The sequence below is a fragment of the Dysidea avara genome, chromosome 6 (assembly GCF_963678975.1).
Source record: "Dysidea avara chromosome 6, odDysAvar1.4, whole genome shotgun sequence".
Lineage (NCBI taxonomy): Eukaryota > Metazoa > Porifera > Demospongiae > Dictyoceratida > Dysideidae > Dysidea > Dysidea avara.
Genome location: NC_089277.1, coordinates 24,877,493 through 24,905,142, shown reverse-complemented (window position 1 = coordinate 24,905,142; position 27,650 = coordinate 24,877,493). Strand labels below are relative to the sequence as shown.

At 39.2% G+C, this 27,650-nt stretch overlaps 1 protein-coding gene, 1 long non-coding RNA gene and 1 other non-coding gene across 4 annotated transcripts; 2 read left to right on the top strand and 1 right to left on the bottom strand.

The window, feature by feature from the left end:
• The first annotated feature begins 336 nt into the window (after positions 1–336).
• LOC136258658 (solute carrier family 35 member F2-like) lies at positions 337–24,140 on the top strand. 2 transcript variants are annotated; one of them, XM_066051994.1, is made up of 7 exons: positions 337–465; positions 520–817; positions 2,259–2,418; positions 3,064–3,220; positions 4,042–4,094; positions 22,927–23,081; positions 23,669–24,140. In XM_066051994.1, exons 1-7 carry the CDS (start codon positions 443–445, stop codon positions 23,972–23,974), a joined length of 1,152 nt encoding a protein of 383 aa, XP_065908066.1. In that variant the 5' UTR covers positions 337–442; the 3' UTR covers positions 23,975–24,140. The 2 variants fall into 2 exon arrangements, with proteins under 2 accessions (XP_065908066.1, XP_065908065.1); XM_066051993.1 differs by lacking the exons at positions 22,927–23,081; positions 23,669–24,140 and adding exons at positions 6,832–6,986; positions 7,581–8,103.
• On the bottom strand, positions 2,640–2,722 carry Trnal-uaa (transfer RNA leucine (anticodon UAA)). The gene has a single exon. It is a non-coding gene; the product is annotated as a tRNA-Leu (tRNA).
• LOC136258659 (uncharacterized) lies at positions 13,752–22,099 on the top strand. Its single transcript, XR_010702911.1, has 3 exons — positions 13,752–13,863; positions 21,313–21,492; positions 21,886–22,099. It is a non-coding gene; the product is annotated as an uncharacterized lncRNA (long non-coding RNA).
• Positions 24,141–27,650: the final 3,510 nt, after the last annotated feature.

Below are 27,650 nucleotides of genomic sequence, written 5' to 3'. Positions count from 1 at the left end.
GACAGACCTAAAGCTAGAATGACAGATACCTAGTATAAACTATTACACCAATAGTATGTTGAGTACACTGAAAAGAATGGAAACCCTGGCCGTACCGTCAAGGTATGCAAGGAAATCTTGACGTCAAAAAAATTGACGAATCGGTGTAATTCGTCAAATTTAAATGTTTATAAGTGCCTTTAAAAGTACAGCCGTACAGGTTTTGTCTGCAATTTCTTGATTTTCGTCAACATTTTATTCGTCAAATCTGCTGGAGCGTGAATTCGTCAAAATTTCCTAATCAGCGCTTATGAATATAAGCGCCCGCGCCTACTACAACTTTTGAAAAAGCAAGCGCTTTAAAGAAGAAGGCGTGGCGAGGCTCGTGATTACAGGCAGGAGGAGACAGTTGCATGGGAGTTTTCTCCTATTAGTATTAAAGTGACCACTCCACTTGTATATCATGGAGTGCTCGGAAAAATACAGGTGAGTACTTTGGCGACTGCACTAGACGCTGTCATACACGTGTGTTCCAAGCAGGGCTTTCATCCTAACTCTGATCATTGGTCAGATTATGGCGTTACTATTGAGTGGTACTGGAGTATTCAGTCAGTTACTACAACTACACTATGATGTGGAGAATGTAGCTTGTACACAAACTTTTCCCAACTATATTGCATTGTTCCTAACATTTGGAGTAGCTTTAGCATGTAGAGGTGATATTGATAGAGTGATCAGAGAACACTGGTGGGAATATGTTCTACTAGCAGTCTTAGATGTTGAGACGAACTACCTCAATGTGTTTGCATACCAGTATACCACTATTGCTAGTGCTCAGGTATGACAAAGTATGGTAGCTACGAATGTTACATTTGCTGATATTTTGCTATAAATTCTCAGGAACTTTATGGTTCCAACTGATATAGGGAAAGCTATATAGCATGCAAAATGTGTCATTTTTATGCCCTGCAAATTGTGTGCACTATAGGGGTACATACCGTACGTTATCTATGAACTAAGTAATGTTGAAAATATACACCAGTAGGGATGTGTGTACCTATGTACAGTGTTGGGCAAGTTACTTTTTAAAAGTAACAAGTTACATATTACATATTACTTGCAGCTAAACTATTTAGTTACAGTTACATATTACCCATAAAATAAAGTAACTGTAATAATATTACATATTATATTACTTTGTGTCCACAGCCATAAGCTGTCACGTGTGAAACTACCACCTTATCACGTGACATGATTTCGTTGTTGGGCAATGTGCAAATCTTGGTTATAAGTAAGAAGCTGGTGAATAAGCTTCATTCAGTAGGCTTCAATACTTCGTTGTGGCTAGGCGTTACTCAGTGGATTACTAACGAGATTAGTAACTTCGTTACTTGTAGTAATAATATTACGTAATATTAGACTCGTTACAGTAACTATATTACTTAGGTAACGCGTTACGTTTGTAAGTAAACTAACTTGAGTTATATTACCTGTTTTTATAGCGTATTTCGTTATATTACTTAGGTACTACAAAAGTAATAATATTACGTAACGCGTTACATATGTAATGCGTTACTCCCATCACTGCCTATGTAACAATACTATCATAACTTATAGAGGTATGGAGGTACTAAATGGACGCATACTGTGCACACACACACACACAACACAAACAATTTAAAACAGCTTGGGAGTCTACTTTCACAAGCCTCTTCCATAAGGAACATCCAGTAACCATTTGGATGCTTTACATTTGGGGACCAGGACCATCCTGGAAGGCCATGCATGGACAATAGCAGGGACCTGGATCTGATGATTTTATTTGGGTACTGTTTACCATATAGCCTAAGATATTTTGAGGGGCAAATTTTTCGAGGTTGGGCAATGTTACCTAATTTAAATTTTTCAAACACTCCCAAAATGTATTGGACTATATGGAGGTCTAAATATTTCAAGGATAAAATTTTTGCTGTTAACCCCCAAAACCTTGAAATCAGCAAAAAAATATTTTTCCCTTAAAATATTCAGTTATAAGCTTTGTCTTGTGTTTGGAGTATTGTTCACTTGCAATACCCTGTCCTGCATGCTGTCACCACTAAAAGTTCAGGGACAAGGGTACTATATCACCCCATAAACAAGTGGTGTGTTATCAGTTTCATCAATGCAGCACGGGAATGGACATGCATACACACACAAGCAAATGCATAATATAATGTATGCTTATTTTTAAAGCAAAATTTTGTGCTGTTACTTTTGTACTTTACGTGTGTCTTTTACAGTCAATTCTTAATGGATTCACCATAGTTGGTACAGTCATACTATCCCTACTGTGCTTGAGAGTACAATACAAGATGATACACTACATTGGAATGACTATTTCTATATTTGGAGTGGTGTCTCTGTTTCTTGCTGACTCTGAGGGCAACAATTCTTCACATGGTACAGTTGATAAGCATCATGTTTGTTGGAAGTAATAACACAGCACACACATACAGTGCATGTACATACACACAAATACATACAGAAGTTGTTCCCTCCTTCCTTGTTTTAGAATTCATTACATGGTTAGCTTGTAGACGGATTGGTTGATATAAATAGAAAAAGGAAAGAAAAAAGGGGGAGAAAACAGGCAAAATAAAGAAAAGAGGAAAAAAAGCAAATACCAGGAATGGGGTTCGAACCCATGTGTGCATATACATATTAGATCTTAAGTCTAACGCCTTAACCACTCGGCCACCCTGGTATGACTATGGAAGCTTGCATAGTTTTTCTTATTTTATGCATTAACAGTTGAAGTTGAAATTGCTGCACACACCATCATGTACTCAGGTTATATATTCTGTCGTGCCTAAGGAAGTGAATCAGTGTGCGTTCTTTTATCTGTGCCCTTGTTCTGAAAATTTATTCGAATGTTTCAGCTGTAGGTGTATGTTTTATAAGAATGGACTGAGTAATTTACATATCATTTATTACATTATTTGACCAATTTTAGTTCTAAACAGCATTTTTTAAAATCAAAGTAATACTGAGATATTTTTAACAAGTGTGTGAGCATTTGTAATGCTGTTCCTTTCTGTTGTACAGGTAGAAATGAAGTGCTGGGTGATATGCTGTGTTTGGTGGGAGCTATGACTAACTCTGTTGTCATGGTTGCTCAGGAACACATTATCAAGACACGCTCAATTACTGAGTATTTGGGAATGATTTCAATATTTGGTATATGCATCTCCTCTGCACAATTGTGAGTGTTTCATAATTTCATGGTGACGTGTGTGTTGTGTGTGTTTGTGTGTCTGTGTGTGAGGCAGCATAGCAAAGTGGCTAGAGCACGGGCCTGGTAATCAAAAGGTTCCAAGATTTGATGCCAGGTATGCCAATTTGGTGGTGTTGCTGTTTTCTTGAGCAAAAAACTTAACATCACATTACTCCAGTCTACCCAGCTGTATATCGGGGCCTGGTGTCAACTGGGGAAGTATCCCTCCCAGCTGTAACATCAATGGGTACCTGGTGTGGTCAACTGTCTGTCTTGTTGAGGTCGCTGTGGAACTTCAGGCTCCATGACTTCTTTCCATGAGACCTGGTGTCCATGTCTCACACAAGATCCAGTTGGGACCTCGGGTGTCCATAGTAACCTTCACCTGTGGGACATGGTACAGCCTCCTGTGGGTTACTAGTCCTGCCCCAGGAGGATTTGCCTGTGCTGACTCCTAGCACCTGAGTAGCGTACAGGTGTCCCAGTGCTGGTTCACTGGATAGACGTGACCATGCTAGCACGGCAGCTAAAGGCTTTGCTTATTTTGCTATGAATGTGTGTGTGTGTGTACAGTATGTATGTGTGTGTGTGTACAGTATGTATGTGTGTGTGCCAATGCATGTGTGCACATGTGTGGCTAAATTGTGGAACTTATGACAGATTTTTATAGGCGAAATGACTTGGCTTATAGTATATAATGTTACAAGATATGCTAGTGTGTATAACTTGAATGTACAGGCACATATGATTACTACTATGCAAGCTATTATCTGTGAATAACTCCATATTTGCATCTTAATTCGTTACAGATGTGTTTTGGAAAGACACAATATTGCAAGGATTCAGTGGAGTTTGCCAATAGGTACATATGTATGTTTGTGTGTGTAACAGGATCTCAAAAAACCTAACAGAAGTAGCATTCTTTTTTATAGCTAAATGTAATTCTCATATACCTTATGAGTGTTACAGTACTACAAAGTGGTAACAACAGTCAATTCTGCCTAACATTGCCTTCATAAACTATAGCCATTTATTAAGTGCCTGTAATTTGTTTTCCCTGTTATTGCTGTCCTGCAGCTACACATATGAAATATTCAGCACAGATGAAACTACCCATGGCTTTCAAGAGTTTGTAGACAAGATAATTTATGCCCAGTGTTGGGGTAATGCATTACTTATGTAACGCTTTATATGATATTATTACCTTCTGTGGTAACTAAGTAATATAATGAAATATCCTTGAGTTACATCACTGAAATATTAATATATGAGTTATCATACAGTACTTATGATAGTACTGTATAGTAGGGACCACAAAGGAGTGGGTGTGGCCCATGAAAAATCTCTTAAAACCAGCCTCACTTTTCCCTGATGACGATGAGGCAGTATCGGTTAGGTAAAACTAAGCCCAAGCAAGTTTTCAAATTGACCCAAAGCGTTTTCAACAAGTTGCTATGGAATTTTAATATTAAATGGAATTTTCTACTGACTGACTGAGTAACTGACTGCCTGAGTAATTCACCGACTGATGCCTTCAGACAAGTGTAACTCGATAACGGCTAAGGCTACATACAGGCTTGATTTTTTTACTATTCGATGTCGGTTCAGCCCGAGAGGTGCCTTTTGGCATACCGCAGTATGTACAATGCATTCTTCATGGAGTTACCAGTGTCCTCCTTTGTGTTCCATTCATCTTTGCTGACAGCGAAAAGTGTTGATTAGCGATAGCACGTGATGGCTCCCCTTCGTAATGGAAGTCGTGTAGTGGGTACTTTGATTGCAGAGGTGCTTTTTGAATAGTTCTTGACTCGTACTGCTGTGTGACGGCTGACAATGAAGTGTAATGGATACTTCACTTTTCAGACAATAATTGTGACCGGATTTGCGAAAAGGTACCTTTTCCACACATTTGACATACCAGCAAACGAAATGTCATAACTGTTGACTCCTTGCACTGATTGACTTTCTCTTTGTATCACCAACTAATGTAGGCATATTCATGGAAAATTGCAGTCACATGCTTGCAATGATACAAACGTTACAATGTTTGGAAGTTGAAAAAATGTGTCAAATTTTATGTGTGAAAAAGGTACCTTTTCGCAAATCTGGTCACAATTGATATAACTGGGGCGTGCCCATTTCTTTCTTTTGATGCAGTATGCGTGGATTGCAGGGGTGCTTTTCGAACATGTAATGCTGTCTAACGGGTCTAACATAGCTGACAACGGAGTGTAATGAATACTTCACTTTTCAGACAATAATTGATATAGCTGGGGCGCTCGGCTCCATTTCTTTCACGGTATGCGTGGGTTCACCAATCATAATAATATTATATACAAAAAAAAGTTAACAAACAAGTACACAAAAAATTTGGAATTTCAGCTAGAGTAGGGACCATAGCACATCAATAAAAAGTACTGAAACAAGCTGGAGTAGTGCATGATATTATATCACAGTAAAAGCCAAATAACAATCTATTACGCATGCTGAAATCTTCAAAATTAATAAAGGCCATACTCCGTACTTGTCTTCCCAGGATGTTTCAATCATCTCCAGCATGTCCTGTCCTTTAAAGAGTTGTAGACTTAATAGGTGGTGGGGGGAAACTGAACTCCCCCTCAGTCTGTGGAAGGGGGCTTAGTCCCCCCCTCAGAATGATATCAAGCCAAAATTATCCTTCTTGGAGTGGGGCTGAAAACCATGAAAAAGATTGATATACTCTAATAGAATGTTCAAATACCCATAAAAACGTGTTCCTAAAAGTAGTCTAAAGCCAACAACAAAAAATGTACTTACAGTGGGAATCAAACCACTGACCTCTTACTTGAGAGTTGGTATACAGTGTTACTACTGCACCAAGTGTTTCCGGTGTGTTTAAAGGTAATTTTGTACTGCTTATAAATGCTGTATGTTTATTAACCCTGTAGTCATTGACAACGTTGCCAAAAAAAAAACATTTGTAACCCGCTGAACAAAAACCAGCCATTTTTGCACATTCCTTGAATTCCATTTTTATTGTACTACTATTATGTATAGTAACAAAATATAGTAACAAAGGAGTGGATAGCCAAAGTGTCAGCCTTTTGTGATGAATAGTCTTGAGTTATAGTGATAGACAGTTGGAACAGGAATAAACTCAATTTACAGGTGTATACTCAACAATACGGCAAATAAAATACAAGCACTTTGTGCAGTAGGCTTATGTAGCTCTGGTTGTATATTAAATTGTACACGTGGTATACACATCTCGTACTATTTAAGACAAATTATGCGAACACTCAAATACGTACTTGTGTTAAGAAAAGCATTAATACTGTGACAAATGATTATAGATGACATGTTGCATAAATATATTTTATTTGTGTATCTATGGATACAATGATTGTTAACACAAATAAATATTTGTAATTTACGAAGAAACTGAACATAGAATTGACTGATCAATTAGAGTATTTTGTCAATGAGCATATTGTACCTGAAGAAATACTGTATGTATAATGTAAAGTACTGTATCACTGTGTCAGATATTTTAATGTTGTGCCTTGTATGTGCATACATAACAATGATATTGTATATATTATGTACATTTTTATATGTAGTGTTGTGCTTTGCTGGATATGTTGGATGCTTGTATCCTTTCTATGTCCTCTGTACTGTACTACTGAAGATATCCAGTGCTACCATTTTTGATTTGTGTGTTCTTTGTGCAAATGTTTATAATCTTCTGTTTGGATTATTTTTATTTAACAATGTGGTAAGTATATTTGTGTGAATGCATTATTTTGTATTTTGCTGTAAAACAGCAGTTCTCTACATTGTGTAATTGATGCACATAACAGGGGGTCATGCCCACTTTTGTTGTAATCAAAGACTGAGATAGAGTGAAATACAAATATGATTATTGAATGCTCTATTAAGGTGACTGCACTATTATAATAATCATGTTTGTTACATTTGCTTTAAATCTGATTCAACTAAAATCTCCTTCAAGCCACCAAAAATAATTCTGTGGTGGTTACTCCTCACTTCGCTAAATGGTCTGTCCATGTACCTTGTGGGCAACTCCAATAGAAAAATTGCTTCTATTAGACACATAAGTGAGCACAGAGTTACATATGTGTGAAAATTGTACTTTCCTGTTATTGCATGCCAGCTTCTTTGGATACTCAACACACTACTGTCTGTCTTGATAATCAGAATGCAATCGTGGAAATAGAATTTACACTATATATATGTACACGATAAGACATTTTTCTTAAGATACGTATATTGTGACATAAGCTTTCCCTTAAACTGTTCTGTTGTTTACCTAATGCTTTTATATATACATTTTATTTGTTTATTCTAGTTCTCTCCCCTCTACCTGGTGGCATTCAGTTTTATACTACTTGGTTTGGTGATATATAACACAAGGGTAGCTCCTAGTGCAGATAAAGACCAGTCACCTTTTACACTCATCTACTGGCAATCATACTGTAACTCACTGTGGTGTGAATGGAGATGTGTTTGTAGAAAGAGTGATCCTGAATTAGCACCACTGTTAAATGCAACTGGATCCGGAAGTGGTGTGAATTCTGAAACAGTAAAAGAGTTACATTCACCACGTGGTTCTTTGACTAGTAATACTATTATTTGTAAAGAAAATGGCAATATAGAGTAGTTTTGTTGTGAACAGAGACACAGTATAGTCTTCTGCTGTATATGTAGCTATATGTTGCATTAGCAGCATGTTACAGGTATTGTATATGTATAAATGTACAGACTGTAATTTATTTTGAAAGCCACATCCATAGCTAGCGACTGTGTGTGTTTGTGTGTGTGTGTGTGTTTATGGTTTATGTAACTAAATGGGACATGTGATATTTGTCAAAGAACACTCTTTCTCAATGTTCAGTTTGAAAAATCAACAACTGAAAATGTGTAACTCATTAGCACAATCACATGCCTGCATGTAAGGAATGCACCAATGCTAGTGCTGTAATTTTGGCAATTGTAATTGTAACTCACTTGACTTTATTAAATTAGAAATTTTTTTTGGTGTATTAGTCTGTGCATACGTGCGTGTGTGTGTGATTTTTCTTCCTGTGCACAGATTTAGCATCTTCTTTTGCTCAGTCTTGTAGCTTACACAGTGATGTAACGAGATCAACACAAAAAAATGTATGGCTAACTGTACAAACCGTAGAGTTACAGTGGATAGGAACAATGTGTGAGGCTATATGTTTAGGAATGTGAGCACTGATTCCTTATCATCTAAAATCTAGAAAATAATTTACCAACTGCATGAGGCCATCCGCTCCTGTATTACATCTTAGGAAATCATTTATTGTAGCAAGCACAGGTGAGCTCTCTGGTCTCTTCATAAGAATCACATGGTAGTGATCCCACCAGGAAGAACTCCAGGCCAATATGTGATCACAATGTAGTGTATTAGAAACTACAGAGAATGATTGTGTATGGTAACTTTTAGGACATGAGATATCTGTAGTACTCCCTAGTCCATCCATTAGCGAAGGAATATCTTGCTGGCATTGAAGTCCTTGTTGATACATAACATACAATGCCCCCATCATTGGTGTTTCCTACCAATGTATTTGTTTTGTCCCAAAAATGTAGGGTCAATCTTCTTGTGATCCCCCTTCACATTAGTAGCAAACATTGTGGCGCCTGTATGATCAAAATATTGTCCTGCAACTCTTCCACTTGGACAAAAACTATGTCCCCATCAAATATAGATTACTCCTACAGATTAAAAATGTCATGACACAAAATTACACTGCAAAACCAGAGATTTCTTACATAAATGGATTACTGGGAAAAACCTCATTCAAACTGACAGAGTTAGCCACAACTGTCCACAAGTACCACAGTTGCAGTCCTTACAACAAGTAAAAATTCAAGCAGCAGCGACAAAAATGATTTCTTTTTGCCAACTTGCACTCAGAATTGAAACTCCCTCCAAAATCAACATGCACAATCCACCTACAGTCTGTCTTATGTGGGGGAATGTGATGCATTCTTACCTAAAAACTTACACTAATCTGAACTCTTACTGATAGTATGGTTGTATTAGACTATAATGTTGTAACATGTATACAAATAGATAATTATTGTGTTGTATATAGTCTGTATTATTGATTTGAGTTATAATAACTAAGCTCTCACTTAAAACCTACACTCAAATATATAAGTTTGTCTTCCATGAGCATGCTATTATGCCATGGCCACTTGGGATTCACCTGGTATGCTGGCCCATTTAAGTGAATGAATACTGAAAATGTGTAAAATGATAGGAGTATTGATGTACTTTTAGTGTAATCAGATCATGAAGACCTTTATATAGCATTGTAAGTCTTGAAATAAGTTGGCAAATATGTAAGGAGCCAATTTTAGTTCAGAAAACATGTTGTTTAATTTGGCTTGTTATTCTTTTAATTAATGGCAGTCATGTCTGGCACATAAATGAGGTCCCAAATGGCTGATGCATATTGTAATTTATGTAGTTGAATGATGTAAGCAGCCCCACAAATTATATTCATTGCACTTGCTTGGATTACACTTTACAAAGTTTAGTGACTTCATTGTAATAATATTTGCTGCAGCATAGGTATGTGGAGTTTGAGAGCATGACATTGTGCATGTGTGTGGCTGTGTGCATGCATGCATGTATATGAGGTAGCTCTGTCAAGAACGTAGTTATACACCACCTGCAACTGGTAATCGCAGAGTTCCAATTCAATATCTGGTGATGACCGATTGTTGCTGTTGTTGTTGTTGCATAAGCTAAAAATAGTCACATTGCTCCAGCTATGTAGTGATCCATTGACAATTAAGAAAACAATGCCCAACTGTCCATACGTATTATCTCGCATAGTGGTATTGGGATCATTAAAAATTTTTGGAAATTCTTTACTGCTATATACTTGCAATTTATTAGTGGGTTATACTAATTCCCCTTACCCAAATTGACTCTAGCTAGTACCTACCTGAGTGGTACACAGGTATCTCCAGGGTCCAGTAGTGGTTTGCTGGGCAGTGATACGTAGTTGGACTTCACATGGTTCAGCCTAGTGTATGGCCTATACTGTGAGTAGCTATGCATGTACTGGCATTTCAATTGATATAGTTTCTGAAGACCCACCTCTGTAATCTAGTACAAGCTAGGTTTCATATTTTGTTGCTAGGAGTGGTCTGGTGATTCTGGTGTACTAACATCCAGTACTGTACACTAAAATATGGAACTAATAGATTATAATTGTTAAATTGTATCAGTGTAACACAGCCGGCTTACTTTGATACCACTTATTTTTCAAACAGAATTACAGAAGCATTGTTTATTTTAATGGAAATGTAGCTATAGTCTGTTTGTGTACAATGTACTGCTTACTTCATTGATTATCATTATCCTTCATCATGCAGTGAGTTGCACCTATATGAATATGCAAACAACTGTGCTTTACAAGGGATAACTTTTATTATACTCTTAAACTGTAATCTGTATTGCCTTCAATTATTTTGCTCTTCCACGTGAACTATCATCCAGTAAAGAATGAGCCAACATCAAATGTCAATATAAATATTATAGCACAATATAGCTATATCTTAGGAATAATTTTTCTATATTCGTCTTGGGTGCTCCTGTATATAGCACTTTCTGTTGTTTGGATTCTCAACACATGTTCATTGTAAACAACGCAGAATACCGATCTGGTAGAACTATTTGCTACCAGGATCAAAATTGAATAAAGCAGTCAACAGGTTAATTTGCACTTGATCAAAAATGATCATGCAAGGACTCCCTAAAGTAATAGTGGTGATCAAGCATGTAAGAAAGTTAACTTGTGAGAATTTACAGACTAGATTTTCAACCGGTATTAAGTTATGTACTGAATATAATTATTTTGTTGTTTAAACATTTTAATCTGGTTGCAAATGGTTTTATAGAACTATTCGAGGGACTATATAGCTACTGCATGGTACGTAACTACTGATCGTTGGTGACGTTTGAACATGTATAGCTACATGCATAAAATAAAAAGTGGGACTCACGCGACCACATACGGAAAATATACCCAAAGTAGGTGTGGTGAGGAAATATGATTTTATGGGACAGTTTGGCATTAACAGTTGTGGAGGCTACCATTTAAGTATTTGTATTTTAATCAAGTGTCTTTATTGCTGGTGTGTATGTTTGTGTTGTTGAGTATTTTTGTATGCTGTTTAAAGGGTTTCATTAAAAATCAGCTTAAGCTGAGTGGACTCCCTGTTTAAATATTGGCAAGTTATATAGTGCCGGCAGTCACGTGCATTAAAAAAAACTTAGACAAAAAACCTAAGAAAGCGAAACAAACAAACAAAAAAAAGTCTCAGCAGGGGCTCGAACCCGGGAATCCGTACTCATAAGCAATGCTCGTAACCATTTTACCACTAGTACTGGTACTAACTAATTACTTACCTTAGTTTCTACCTTATAAACATCCGACTGAAGTGACTTTTATATATAACAAGAGTGAAGAATTACCAAAGCTGAACCCTAGCCTACTCCTAACGCTAAGGAACTCAGTACTGACTTTTCGCATCCTCTAAAGTGGAATGCTCGGGGCAACCTACTAGACTTGTGCCCTAAAGTTGAATGCTCGGGGAAACCTACTAGACGCGTGCCCTAAAGTCGAATGCTCGGGGCATATTGGACGCGTACCAACTCTAGCTCGCCTAGAGACAACTGGTTTGTTTGATAGTCCAGCAAATGATGGACTTCTGCCGGTAAAATAGTTGTTCACGTTCGTAACCGGTGCCGGTACTATAATTTATCGGCCACTTAGTTGTTAAATATTGCATATTACAATTACAATACAGTGATGGCTCAAAGCTATTCCCCAAGTCTCCCTTGCTCTGGCTATTCCTGGTCCTGAGTTTCAGTGTTGTTGGCCTTCGTTTGTGGCTCGGAATTCCTCTATTTCCACTTTCCCCATTATGTGTGTGTCTTGTTTCCATTGACCAATTTGGTGACCATCTTCTGGAATGTTCCCATGGTCCTATGAGAATTCGTCGCCATGATGCTCTAGTTGACATTGTTTGTCATGCTTTGTCCCAGAGTCACTCAGGAGTTTTGAAGGAACAACGTGTTTCTTATGAAGATAATTCTCGCCCAGGTGATGTGTACCACCTTGATTTTCAGCATGTTCGTCCAGCTTATTTTGATGTGTCTGTTCGTAGCACTACCCAACCTTCTCACATTTCTTTTTCTTCTTGTGCTGGGGTAGCTGCTGCAGCTGGTGAGTTAGCCAAGGACCAGAGACATCAAGATGCTGTAGAGGATGTGGGGTGTGACTTTGTCCCACTTGTTGTAGAAACTTTTGGTGTTTGGTCACCATTTGCGCTTCAAACCCTTCGTACCATCACTGAACACACCACAGCCAGAAGTGGTGCGTCAACCAAACAGGCTCGTAAACATTTGTTACAACAACTTTCAGTTTCTTTATGGATGAACAATGCCCGTATGATTTTACGGTACTGGGCTTTGCAGTGTGAGGACTCTGATTTTCCTTTCCCCAAACCGCTGTTGTAATTAATTGTGTTTGTAGTTTAGTTGTAGAGTAGTTTGTATTGTAGCTGTATTTTGTGCTTTTTCCCTTTATATAACACTTCTTCAATTTACTTTAAAAAAAAAAAAATTACAATACAGTTAGCTAATTGTTATCTTGAAACATATTTAAATCCTATAGCTAGCTACATGAAACAAATTTTGGAATGCATACATAGCTACACTGATAGTGGCAGTAGCTATATTAATAATCTACTTTTGCTCTATGTACGTTTATTTCAAAGTTTTGTCGGCCCACGACGTTCCCAGGTGGAATGTAGTTAGCTACGACGAAAGTTTGGCCGGCACCGTCTGTCGCTTTGCCAGCTCCGATCTGTGTAGTCTCTACCCAGACTAGCTGCGTGAAAAGACCAGCCTCACCACGAGTGAATCCAGGCCGGATTGTTAAAATCATATCCACGTATTCCGTTGTACCACATATCCGTGGCCCCTTTTCCAGTGCGTTCTTTACCACTTAACCACGCAAGATTTTGTCCCATACCTTCGTGGTCTCCGTTCCGGAGTGCCCTCTCTTTGGCTAATTGGTTGGCCCGTCTCTGTGCGGCTTTTGCAGCTCTGCTGTTCCAGCGAAGTGGCGGAGCGTTGTGTTTAGCCCGGTATTGGTTGTGAGCTACTATCAAGTCATGTGAAAACTGGTCCTGACCTGTGATAATGGACGATAGTTATTCGGCACCAGTAACAAAAATATGCTCACAAATGTCGCTCATAAATACCTTTACTACGTACGTGGTACAGTTAGCTAACTACTAACACTCACCTTTCCCAATGCACGATCCCATTAGCTATTGTGTTTTAGAGGGGTAGCTAAACTAGAACGGAGAGCTGACCTACTGTACTTTCAAGGTACAGAAACCATAATGTAGTAGGTTAGCTAGATGTGACAAAAAAAAAATATTGTCACGTGCGTCACCGGCGTGTTTTGCTGGATTCCAGTCACAACAGCCACCAGAGCAGAAATCATCGATAGAGTGTGAAGAAAACATCGCTGGATAATAGAGATGATTGTATTCATTTAGGAAGCCTACCAGTGAGTTGTTTTAACACTAATTCGATCAGGAAGCCGCCATTATATAGTCTCGCGTAGCCAGCCTGCGGACATGCCAGACCACTACATTTCTTTTGTGTGGGCGTCGGGAAAAGTAGGGTCTGGTACACCTGCATTAAGAATTCTGTGTAACGTTCCACTGCAGTCAGGGTGATGTTGATTGCTGCTGATTGGCGAAGCCCTAAACTTCTTATAAAAGTGCAGCCTGATCGCTGCGTACTAGTCTCGCGTGGCCAGACCCTTTTCGCGCAGCCGCTTATCGATTGGAAATTATAAGCGGGTGCGCGGAAAGGGTCTGGCCACGCGAGACTAGCTGCGTACCGTCAGTCTCTTGTGTTGCAGCTGAAGGGCGCGCGTAACTTTTGCAGGTCTAAGAAGTTTAGGGCTTCGCCAATCAGCAGCAATCAACATTCACCCTGGCCGGAACGTTACACAGAATTCTTAATTCAGGTGTACCAGACCCTACTTTTCCCTACGCCCACACAAAAGAAAAGTAGTGGTCTGGCTACGCGAGACTAGCCATTATACTGATAGGATAGTTATAAAAAATGGGAAACGAAACGAAACGAAAGCAGCCTACAGTGTAGTGGAGGACAATCACTATATTATGCACAGTTACGCTATAATATATGTACGCAGTACCTGTTTATGCATCAAGCAAGACTCCAGGTGGCAGATTTCTCTGCATGGCGCTTATCGATTAGGCCACTCCAAATAAATTCTCTGTTTCCCATCCTAGGCTCAAGCATATTTGCATGCGGGCGGGTGGTCCATTTCCACTATTTCATTACAACATTGGCAGCCTTTTCAGCTATTATTTGCCTGGCACAACTGCAAAAAGCTGCATAAAAGCATGCTTAAGTTTGTACCTTCCTTTTAAGTTGCAAAATAACGCAAATGCAGCACCGCTGACATGTGAGCTAACACTGTTATAAGATGGCTTTACTGAACCTGTACAGAATGCAAGAATAACCAGAAAATAATGGAAGAATAGGGAATAATGGAATATTTTGAGCTGACAGTAATCAGACACGGGAAACAGAGAAATTATTTGAAGTGACCTTAGAGTTATTAAGTGCCTGCTCCTATCTGAAGGGTCTGGAGACTCTACAATAGAAAAGTTTTGTGTTTGGGTAGGTGAGTGTTGATTGTCCCTTAACCATTTTTATAAAGAAGTGTGCCATAATAGCCACATATGGCTTCATTCCTCTCTTAAAGGCATGGCTTCAGACTCGTTGACCCACTCAGTTCAGCCAATCATTACCGTATTCAAAATGGTTTGTTACATAGGCGGCGGAAAGGGGGGGGGGGGGGGCTAAGGGGCTAAAGCCCCCCCTCGGTCTGCTGAGGGGGGGCTTAGCCCCCCCTCAGAATGATATCACACCGAAATTATCTTTCTTGGAGTGGGGCTGAAAACCGTGATAAAGATCGAGATACTCTAATAGAGCAGTCACTCTAATAAAGTAGTCAGTGTGTAGCGAGCTGTGTAAGGATTTTTATGTAGTTTATCAGCTATAAATGGTAGCTGGTGAGGTGGAAAGCTCTTGTCAGTTGGTTGTGACCTTTTTTTTTTTGGTCTCACCTTACCAAACTATAGAAATAAGTCTGGGTCAGCTCAGCGGAGCCCCCCCTCATATCAACTACTTCCTCCGCCGCTGGTTTGTTATAATCAAGTAGTTATTCCCAGTCACTCCTCTTATGAAAGTGGTAAGGGACAATCAACGCTCACCTACCCAAGCACAGAACTTTCTATTGTAGAGTCCCCAGACCCTTCGGATAAGAGCAGGTGTTTGATATTTCTAATCGATAAGCGCTGTGCAGAGAAATCTGCCACCTGGAGTCTTGCTTGATGCATAAACAGGTAGTGCGTGCATATATTATAGTGTAACTGTGCATAATATAGTGATTGTCCTCCACTACACTGTAAGTTGATTTCGTTTTGTTTCATTTCCCATTTCAATTCCGGTTTTTATAACTATCCATACTGATACCTTCCCTCCAACTCACTCACATTTAAACTTGCGATCACGTGATAGTGAGCATTAAATAGAATCTTAGCTTTTCTTTGTGTACTGATGTTGTTTATAGCGAAATGACAAGGAATTGTACCTGCAGCAATATAAAATGCTGCGTGTAGTGTTGTGAGAAATCATCACTTGTCAAATCACATGAGTTGCAACATTTACTGACAGTGGGGTCTGAAAAGCTGACGGTGAGGCTGTCATGCTGCAGATGGTCCCCTGCCGCAAGTGGTCCAGCCGGATCAACTGCCACACCTCATTTGCAAATAATCAGGCCGGACTATGTAAAGTTGCGGTAGATGGTCCGCCCTGCTTCAACTGGTCCCCCTAATAAAACTTCCACCATCAGCTTCCATACAGCGGATTTCTAGTTATTAGCTATAGCTTTGTAATGGAACATAAAAGCCGGTCCGGACGTAAAAATAAGCTACAGTCAACAAAAATCTTGTCTGTCTGGTAATTAAATGCCTTTGATATCGCTGTGTTAAAGGTAGTTCAAATGTAATAATAGCAACCGGTCTGACTTTGGTGCTACAACGTGGTGACTTGGTAATTAGAACTGCGCATGCATACGGTAGGTACACTCTATTTAATACACTACACATGCAATAGTAGATAGTCAGTAATGTTACATCACTCCCTCCCTATGGAAGAAGTTTGTCCCGAACGTGATGTCTTATTTGTATGTGGAAGGTGGTCTCCTGGTAGGGATCTCTCAAGTTGTACCTCAGGTTCAATGAACAGAGTTGATCCACACCTTGGTTAGCAGTGGCCTTGCCATGACTCTCTAGTTCTGCCGGGAGCTGGTCATCTCTATGGGCCTCAGTTTTCTGGTCATCTCTGATTACATCATCCAGGAGCTGGCTATCACTGTTGTTGTCAGTTTCCAGGTTGTCTCTGATTACATCATCCACATGTTGGGTCGCATTACTCTGGGTTAATTCACCCATATCCTGGATCGCACCTCTCTGCAACAATCGCTCCACCCACCTTGGGACACCGCCAATACTGTGTCTATTCCCACCAAACCAGTAGAATCCAATAGGCAATTGGGGACAAGGACAAGCCCTCAACTGATGTACCTGTATGGTACCTTCCTTCTGGGAAAAATTGCTTCTTTACTACCAGGTCTGGATCCCTATATTCCACAGTTCTGTAAGGTCCATGCCAGGGACGAGATAGTTTCCTCTGGTTTCCAATTTCTTCATGAGGAAATCTGATCAGTACTAAATCTCCCACTTGATACTTAGAGAGAGCAGCATGCCTGTCATACTGACGCTTATAACGCTTCTGAGCTGCTTTTATGTTCAATGCTGCTAACTCACTTGCAGACAACAAACTGAGCACTAACTCTTCCTAATAGTCGGAAATATCAGTATACTCTATTGGCTCTGGAGGCAAGAGGGCTGCTTCTGTAGGGAAACAACAATCATACCCAAATAACAGGAAGGAAGACTTCTCTCTTGTTGATTCATGAGGTGTATTCCTGTATACCCATAACACCCCTGCCAAATAGCGATCCCGCTGGGGCCCAAACCTCGCTGCATGCTTTCTCAACATTGCCTTCACAGTTCTGTTTAGCCGCTCTACCATCCCGTCACACTGGGGATGGTAGGCAGTGGTGTTAAGTTTGTGGATCCCCAACAATGTACAGACATCCTGCATAACATGAGTTAGAAAATTAGCACCACGATCACACAAGAGTGCCTCAGGAACACCAAACAATGGTAGCAGTTCATCAACAATTAGCCTTGCTAACCTGCCAGCTTTCTGATCCAGTACTGGGAACACCAGTGGCCACTTCGTTAAGAAATCTTGCATCACTACCACATAACGATTCCCCTTTGCTGTCTTTGGCAACTCCATTATGTCAATGCCTATGATCTGAAAAGGCCTCTTCATTGGAAATGGGTGGAGTGGTGGCTTCTTTTTGTTTCCTGTACCATTCACGATATAACACTCAGCACACTTACTACAAAAGTTCACTGCATCAGTATACATGTTCTCCCACCACCAGCTGTAGCACAAAGTGGCATAGAGTCGACTGCCAGAGAAGTGTCCCGACATCTTCCCACTATGGTACTGTTCCAGTATTTGACTTCGTAAGTGACTGGGAACAGCCGCACGTCTCCTCCCTGCTCTCTTATTATCTACAAAATAAAGTACATTATCAAGGATAACTAAGTTTGTAGCTTGTGTTACAATCCTCCGTACTTCCTCTTCATCTTGAGGCAACACTACTTCCAAATGAGTAATGATAGTCTTGAGCTTAGGGTCCTTCCTAGGGACCCGCCGATTATGCTCATAATTTTACCTATTATGCTATGCTGCACTGCTAAAAAATTTACCTATTATGCTTAAATTTATGCTCAATGCTTACTTATTATGCTCAAATTGTGCCCAATTATTTATGCCTCAGTTCTCATGCTCTGCTAATAATTTCCAGTTTATGGATAAATAATAAGTGGCTGAAGCACAAACTTACTTGTCAAAATGCATATTACAGAAAAGATCGATATACTCTAATAGAACAGTCAGCTATTTGATTGTTCTATTAGAGTATATCGATCTTTCTGTAATAGCTACTTTTATAAGCAAGAATTCATACTATTGCACAAATATTCTACCTATTATGCTAGCATTATGCTCAATGCTTTCAGGCACCTATTATGCACATAATTATGCCAGCATAATCGGCGGGTCCCTAGTCCTTCCTCTGTTCTAGATGCAGGTCATTCTGTATCACATTGGTTGGCACAGGAGTATTGAACAAGTCACTAATACTTGTTTCTTGAGAACTTACTCGTAACACAAAATCATCAAGATCTGTTGCTTCTGTAGTCTCCGTAGTTGCAGGGCAGCGAGAGAGGGTATCAGCTCCACATTTTCACGTCCTGGTCGGTGCACTATACATACATTAACAATACCACTACTAAATATCTTGAGCCACCATCTCGCATGCTTGCCATTGAGCCTGGCTTATCCAGCACTGCCTTGACATTTGAATGATCAGTAATTACTGTCACATTGTGACCAAATAGATAAGCTCTAAAATGCTGAACTGCCCAGACCACAGCTAATGTCTCGAGTTCAGTGGTACTATAGTGTCTCTCAGCTGATGAAGTAGACCTGCTAGCATAGGCCACAGGGTGTAGTTTACCATCTGATTTCTTCTGAGAGAGAATGGCACCAAGCCCTTCAATGCAAGCATCTGTTTCCATAACGAAATCAACATCAAAATCAGGGTATACCAGAACAGGAGAATTGAGTAAACTCTGTTTCAACTGATCGAAAGCAGACTGACAGCCTTCGGTCCATTCCCATCTAACAGTTTTCTTGGTCAAGTGGTGTAGTGAAGCTATCCTGGCAAATCCAGCAATAATGCGTTGATAGTATGACGCTAAGCTCAAGAATCGGCAGAGATCCGTGACATTCTGAGGAACAGGAAAATCCTTTACAGCGGCAACTTGTTTAGCGTTAGGCATCAGTCCTTGTGGGGTAGGAATGTGTCCCAGAAACTCAATAGATTGTCTGAAGAAATGACACTTGGCAGGTTGGAGCTTGAGGTTGACTTCCCTTCGTCTATCCAAAATCATGCTCAAGTGTTGAAGGTATTCCTCCAGTGTCTTCGAATACACCAGCAGATCGTCTATGTAAACACTAACAAAGTTTAGTCCTTCCAAGAGGTTCAGAACACCAATGACCTGTTGCATTAGATGCTGAAAGACAGCAGGAGCATTCATCAAGCCAAAGGGCATGACGCGAAACTCGAACAGGCCCTGTTGCATCACAAAAGCTGTCTTCTCTCTGGCCGTTCTGCTCATGCAGACTTGCCAATACCCAGAGGCCAAGTCTAAGGTTGAGAAATGCTTCATTTCCCCCAACTGGTCCAGCATGTCGTCTATCCTGGGTAATGGGAATCGATCTGGCTTGGTGACTGAATTTAGACCTCTATAGTCCACGCAAAATCGTAAACTGCCATTCTTCTTCCAAACTAGAACCACAGAGCTGGCCCAGGGACTGTTGGATGGCTGGATGACGTTCTGCTCAAGCATCTCCAGGCTCCACCAGGTTGGTTTCCCCCCTTTCTCCTTCTGCTAAACTGAACACACCATGAAACTCCTCCAAAAAGGACAAAGCTTGTTGACAATCCTTGGTTGACAAATTACTGTTGATCATTCCACCATTCAGAAGCTGTCTAAATTCAGCTTTACGTCGCTGAACTTCACCTTCATGTGTGCTAACTATAAAAACTGTACCTGATTTGTCATCCATTGAGTCATCACCTACATAGTCTCCATTGTCAGCCACAACCTCAACTGGTAGTGCATTGCCAATTTCTAGCCCTTTCTCAACCTTCTGAGACAATGCCAGGTGACTCACTAAAAGACTTGAACTGTGCCATCTTCTGTGGGCTGAAGAATGGTATCCAGCATTTGTATTCTTCTTTCCTCTAGAAGCTTACAATTTCCTTCCAGCAGCAGTTGCTTACTTGCTCCGATCTCCCCATCCAATTGGACCTGGGTCATTACACATTGATTTGGAAGCAGGCGGACATCTTCATTGGTGACAATTCTAACCATTAGAACAGTACATCTTTCATTTTACCATACTTCTGGCTTACCAGTAGTTGTGTGATGACAGCAGTTGTTTCCTCACTAGAACTCATATTAATACGACACCTTTGTCAGATCTCGGTAGGACCTCCACTGTAATAATAGCGACCGGTGGTGCTACAATGTGGTGACTTGGTAATCACAATTGCGCATGCGTACAGTAGGTATACTCTATTTATTACACTACACATACAATAATAATAGAGTAGTTAGTCAGTAATGTTACACAAATGTTCATATAATTGTGTTTTTATATATAGCGGCACAGCGCACTCAGCACAAATATTCAGTGTGTGCTTGAAACTAAACCACAGCTCACTAAGCTAGCTGTCAAGGATGTGGTAGAGCTATATTGCATATGGACGATTCTAATGTTGCCTCGAACAATGGTGCTATTATGGATGGCAAAGAGGAAGATCCTGAAGATACCGAGAAGCAAATGCACGAGGACATCTTACTCTACCTTCAAGAGCAAAGATACAGGCAGGGGTGTATGAAGAAAGAAAAGAGATGTATTAGGCGAAAGGCAACGAGATTCACGTTGGAAGACGGAGCTCTTCTGTACACCAAAAAGGACGAGACTAAAGTATAATTAGCTATCGTGTATTTAGCAACTATCATGACTAGTTTAATTTGATAGCTACGTACATGGCAAGCTATATTAACTTTATATTGTAGCTGCTGGCTCATGCATGCAGTAGGTACATGCTCTATAACTTTTTTTAATAGTAGCATGTACTTAGTTAAGACAAATTACAACTACAGTAGTAGCTATGTTCGTGTACTTAATGTAGGTCAGGTGCATATTGGATCTGAAAGAAAAAGAAAGGATTTTGAGATATTGTCATATACACCCTACATCAGGTCACATGGGGTCAAAAAGAAGACTGGCAAGGATTACTGAACGGTACATGTGGTCAGGAGTAGGAAAGGATGTCAATGCATTGCTAAGTGTATAGCAATAATACTGTCTGGTGAGTACATTAACTGCTTGTAGACTTTTATAACTGTTTTGTAATGCCCCAGTAGCTGTATCTGACTGCTTTATTAGAGATATTGTTGATCTGTTCAGTTTTGTGAGTCCAACCAACTAACAAACTCCGTTTCATATAGCCTATACTTTAATGCATATGACTCTGTAACATTCTAACACAGCTAGCTAATAATTACAAGTTGATAATGCACCCCAAAATAATAAATGGTGTGCATTGTGGTAAAATTCATTTATCAAAGCTTTATGTGCATTTATATGCAAACAATCATTGATGGCCTGTCAGCATTAAATACTATAAAGATTTGTTCATTTTTACATGCACATTACATGATAAATAATTATGGCATTATTATTTTTGTGTACACCATCTAAGGTGAAGGAATGTGATGTGTGTCAAAGGATGACAAAGAAAATGGACACAGGAGTACTGGAGCTTAACCCATTTCCAGTTGTATCAACTTGGTACCACATTGGAATAGATTTTATTGGACCGTTAAAGCATAAGTCCACTCAGGGAAATTGCTACATTCGGACAGTGTCCAACTACTTCAGCAAGTTTGTACAGGCATTTGCTTGTAATAACAAGGAGTCATCAACTGTGTTAAATGCTTTGTTTAAAGTACTGTATAGCACAGCATGTTTGCTTTAGTAAACATGTTAGTTGACAGCCTTAAATTGAGACTCTTGTAGTTAGACGTTCAAAGACCAAGACACTTAGTTGACAAATATAACTAATTAAGCAATCTAGATTGAAACATGTGTAGCTAGCTACGTATATAATTTATATGCAGTTGTATAACAATTATGTATCGGTTCATTGTAACTGCATTTACACTATGTCATAGTAGGCTTTGAAACTTATATAGCTAGTAAATAGCTATATATCCATTCGATGCATGTATACAGGTGTATCTACACTGGTGTCCATGTTTGTCATGTGTTTAGTCTAATTCCAGTCACAACAGTGAGCAAAATGCATCTATATAGTGTATGTTATTACAAAGCATTGCTGTATTATCAGTTACCATTCCAAAGGTATCTGAAGAGAGCATAGAATTATGTAGATACTTGTATATGCACAATAACCTATACTTATGCACGTTATTTTATACTTCACAGTTATTCATGCAGTTTGGATTACCTAGGGTCATTACTTCTGACCAAGGAAGTGAATTTAACAACAATCGTGACAAAAAATTGATGAAAAAGATGAAAATTGACCATTGTTTGACCACCCCATACTATCCTCAGGTACAATTCCCCTGTTTGGCTGTAACTAAACAATATTCGGGAATTTCTGTGAAGTATGTACTGAAAACGGCATGTACTATGTAGCCATGCATATAGATGTAATATCAAATGTCTGTAACTTTTCAGGTGAACGGTTTGGTTGAAAGATTGTTTTTGTATGTAGTGTTGTGCTTTGCTGGATATGTTGGATGCTTGTATCCCTTCTATGTCCTCTGTACTGTACTACTGAAGATATCCAGTGCTACCATTTTTGATCTGTGTGTTCTTTGTGCAAATGTTTATAACCTTCTGTTTGGATTATTTTTATTTAACAATGTGGTAAGTATATTTGTGTGTATGCATTATTTTGTATTTTGCTGTAAAACAGCAGTTCTCTATGTTGTGTAATTGATGCACATAACAGGGGGTCATGCCCACTTTTGTTGTAATCAAAGACTGAGATAGAGTGAAATACAAATATGATTGTTTGTTATTGAATGCTCTATTAAGGTGACTGCACTATTATAATAATCATGTTTGTTACGTTTGCTTTAAATCTGATTCAACCAAAATCTCCTTCAAGCCACCAAAAATAATTCTGTGGTGGTTACTCCTCACTTTGGTAAATGGTCTGTCCGTGTACCTTGTGGGAAACTCCAATAGAAAAATTGCTTCTATTAGATACATAAGTGAGCACAGAGTTACATAGGTGTGAAAATTGCATTTTCCTGTTACTGCATGCCAGCTTCTTTGGCTCCACAACACATCTGTCTTTAATGCAATCATGGAAATAGAGTTTACATTGTATATATGTACACGATAAGACATTTTGCTTAAGATATATTGTGACATAAGCTTTCCCTTAAACTGTTCTGTTGTTTATATAATGCTATTATATAATTATACATTTTATTTATTTATTCTAGTTCTCTCCCCTCTACCTGGTGGCATTCAGTTTTATACTAGTTGGTTTGGTGATATATAACACAAGGGTAGCTCCTAGTGCAGATAAAGACCAGTCACTTTTTACACTCATCTACTGGCAATCATACTGTAACTCACTGTGGTGTGAATGGAGATGTGTTTGTAGAAAGAGTGATCCTGAACTAGCACCACTGTTAAATGAAACTGGAAGCGGTGTGAATTCTGAAACAGTAAAAGAGTTACATTCACCACGTGGTTCTTTGATTAGTAATACTATTATTTGTAAAGAAAATGGCAATATAGAGTAGTTTGAGACACAGTATAATTTTCTGCTGTATTTGTAGCTGTATGTTACATTAGCAACATGTTACAGGTATTGCATATGTATAATGTACAGACTGTAACTTATTTTGACAACCACATCCATAGCTACCGACTATGTATGTGTGTGTGTGTGTGTGTGTGTGTGTGTATGTGTGTGTGTGTGTGTGTGTGTGTGTGTGTGTACATGCGTGTGTGTGTGTGATTTTTCTTCCTGCGCACAGATTTTGCATCTTCTTGTGTTCAGTCTTGTAGCTTACACAGTGAGATCAACACAAAAAAATGTATGGCTAACTGTACAAACCGTGTAGAATTATAGTGGACAGGAACAATGTGTGAGGCTATATGTTTAGGAATGTGAACAATTATTCCTTATCATCTAAAATCTAGAAAAAAAAATTATTAACTGAATGAGGCCATCTGCTCTTGTACTGCTGTATTACATCTTAGGAAATCATTTATTGTAGCACTCAGAAAATGCAGTTCCCTTAGTTACATATTGTCAGCATACCTAGCATCACAGCGTGTGAGCTACACTGTAGCAATTACAAGAACACAATAGATACAAAATTACATCAGGCACTAACCATAGTTAGAATAAAGGCTAAGTTGTTCAAATCGGGCAGCTGCATGTACTACAACCACCTGGTGCACACAGCACAGGTGAGCTCTCTGGTCTCTTCATAAGAATGGCATGGTAGTGATCTCCACCAGGAAGAACTCCAGGCCAATATGTGATCACAATGTAGTGTATTAGAAACTACAGAACGATTGTGTACAATAATCTTTAGGACATAAGATATCTGTAGTACTCCCTAGTCCATTCATTAACGAAGGAGTATCTTGCTGGCATTGAAGTCCTTGTTGATACTTAACATACAGTGCCCCCATCATTGGTGTTTCCTACCAATTATGTATTTGTTTTCTCATATTCTGTCCTAGGGTCGATCTTCTTGTGATCCCCCTTCATATTATCTGGATTCAGTGGCAGACATTGTGGCACCTGTATGATCAAAATGCGGTCCTGCAACTCTTCCACTTGGACAAGAACTATGCCCCCATCGAATATAGATTACTCCTCCCTTAGCTTGTCCTTGTTTTCCTTTTTCCCTCGTAGTCTAGTTTGGCCTGGTGGTCCTTTTGGCCCATTTTCTCCTGGCAATCCAGGTACTCCTGGTGGTCCAGTTTCTCCCAGAGTGCCTGTTTCTCCTGTTGCTCCAGTTTCTTCTGGAGGACCTAGCTGCTGATCCAGCTTGTTTTTCTCATTTTGGTCCTGGTTTTCCTGGTCCTTAACTTTTCCTGTGGTCCTCTTGTACTAATTTCTCCTGGTGATCCTATTTCCCTTGATGGTCTTGTGTTGGTTCAGTTTCTCCTGGTAATCCACTTTGCCTGGTAGTCTCCTTTCGGTCCTAGTTCTAGTCTCTCCTGGTGGTTCTGTTGATCCTTTTGGTTCAGGTTCCTGCCCCACCAGCTCTTTCTTTTTGTCCTCGTGGTTCCAGTGGTCCAGGTTTTGATGGACCTTGTTCATTTTCCCCAATTTGTGATTCATTTTTGTCTCTTCACTACCTTGCACTACTCAGTGTTATCAGTTGATTGTCATTTGCTATAAAAAAGAAATACTATAATGTGCTTTATTTTGTAGTTATAACACGCTTACAGGGGATATGACTAAAATATACGTACAATTCACGTGAGTGCACATATTTAATCATATCACAAGTAATTGTGTTATATATAACTGTTATATTCTACACTCCAGTAGATGAAACGATTATAGATAGTAATTTATAGTGAAACAGCACCTCCTGGAGATTGGGATCAGACTTTTTAGAGGTTTACACCTGAAGTACGTGCTAACTTGATATGTATTACACTCATGTTTGTCAATGAGTCTTGCATAACACAAAAATTTAATTAACATTCCTATAATAGAGGAGCCATAATAATGATGATGCTGAAATGATCTGAGCCTAGCTTCGCATAGGCAACTTCAAACCAATTTATAAATGTTCGTTCTACAGACCTCCAAACAATCTAACTGATCCTATCGCCAACCTCAGGGCCTCACTGAATGCAATATCAATTCACAATCCAGATATCATCATTGCTGGTGACTTCTATAGAATGGGAGGAGGATAAAGCCCAATCTATGGTAGTGATGTAAATCATCTGTTTACTGAAGTTATTAATGACTCTGGATTATATAGAACATTTTATTACCCAAGCAACCAGAAACAATCATACACTAGACTTAGTATTTGCTATGCATCCTGACCTAATCAACGATGTCAATGTTGTGCCAGGAATCTCTGATCACATGAAGCAGTCACCTTCAAAATTAAACTTCCTTCAAGTATTCCATCTGCAAAACATCTTCATTATCATAGGGCTAACTCCAACAGAATCTCAGAAGAAATGAACCATTTCTTAGGTACATTCCTCTCTCAAGAGCCCTATCAATACTCGGTTGAAAGTAATTGGCAGCAGCTTAAAATCATTTTGTTGCCTCTAGTTGAATTGTATGTTCCCCACAAAACCATCAACCCATACAAAGACCTACCATGGATGAACAAAAACATTAAAGCACAAATTAAGGAAATGAAAGAGATTATGCAACAAGGCCAGATGTATCCAGTAGGGCTGGGCGGTATTGGAGTTTCGCTTCACGATATATCGTGCAGAAATATATCACGATATTACTATTCATCGCGGTTATTAAAGATGACTGCTATATTAGAGTAGCTGACTGCTTTATTAGGGTATCTCGATCCTAGCTGACTGTTCTATTAGAGTATCTCGATCTTTGTAAAAAAAATTGACTAGCTAGTACTAAGTCCTTGTTTGCAGTAGTATCATGTGATTATTTGAGGTGCATTATAACAACCTTAAGGGCTTAATAAGCTGTCACAAACACTAAAAATCGTAATAATATCGATATCGTGATATTATCGTTTCACCGAAATCTACGCGATACAGATATCGTTTCATTGCAATACCGCTGTATTACTATAATACCGAGAAACCGCCCAGCCCTAGTATCCAGTCTCCCTCTGACTGGATCCAGTATAAGTTTGCACATAATGTTGTCAACAAATCCCTAGGGCAAACACATGAGAATTATTGTCATCACTTGTTTGACGAATCTTTCACAAATAATCATAAGAGATTCTGGTCACTAGTAAAGAGATCTCGTAGAAATTTTCAGTCAATGGCGCCGTTTAAAGTTGATAATAGCTTGAAAATTACAGAAGCACTTGTACAGTAGAACATTTTTTCTCAGTATTCACCAGAGAAGATGACAACATTCCTGTAATACCTACCAGTCAGTATCCTGCAATGCCCAACACAACATTTAATAACACCAGTACAGGAATTGTAACTCTACTAAAGAATCCAAGCCTGGTAAAGCTGCTGGCCCAGATGATATACCCACATGGATTCTCAAAACCTGTGCAGAGCAAGTAGCTCCAGTGTTACGAGTGATATTCACCCACTCACTTAATTCAGGTATCTTACCAAATGACTGGCTCACTGCCAACATTCTGCTATTCAAGAAAAGTAACAAAAGAACTCCTGCCAATTATAGACCAATATCATTTTAACTGCCGTCTGCTGCAAAGTTATGGAACACATTATATTCCACTGCATCATGGAACATCTAAA

Coding starts and splice junctions, on each gene's coding strand:
- LOC136258658 (XM_066051993.1), top strand. CDS start 443: ATGGAGTGCTCGGAAAAATACAG. Junction 466..519: donor GAGTGCTCGGAAAAATACAG/GTGAGTACTTTG, acceptor TGTTCCAAGCAG/GGCTTTCATCCTAACTCTGA. Junction 4,095..6,831: donor TCAGTGGAGTTTGCCAATAG/GTACATATGTAT, acceptor TTTTATATGTAG/TGTTGTGCTTTGCTGGATAT.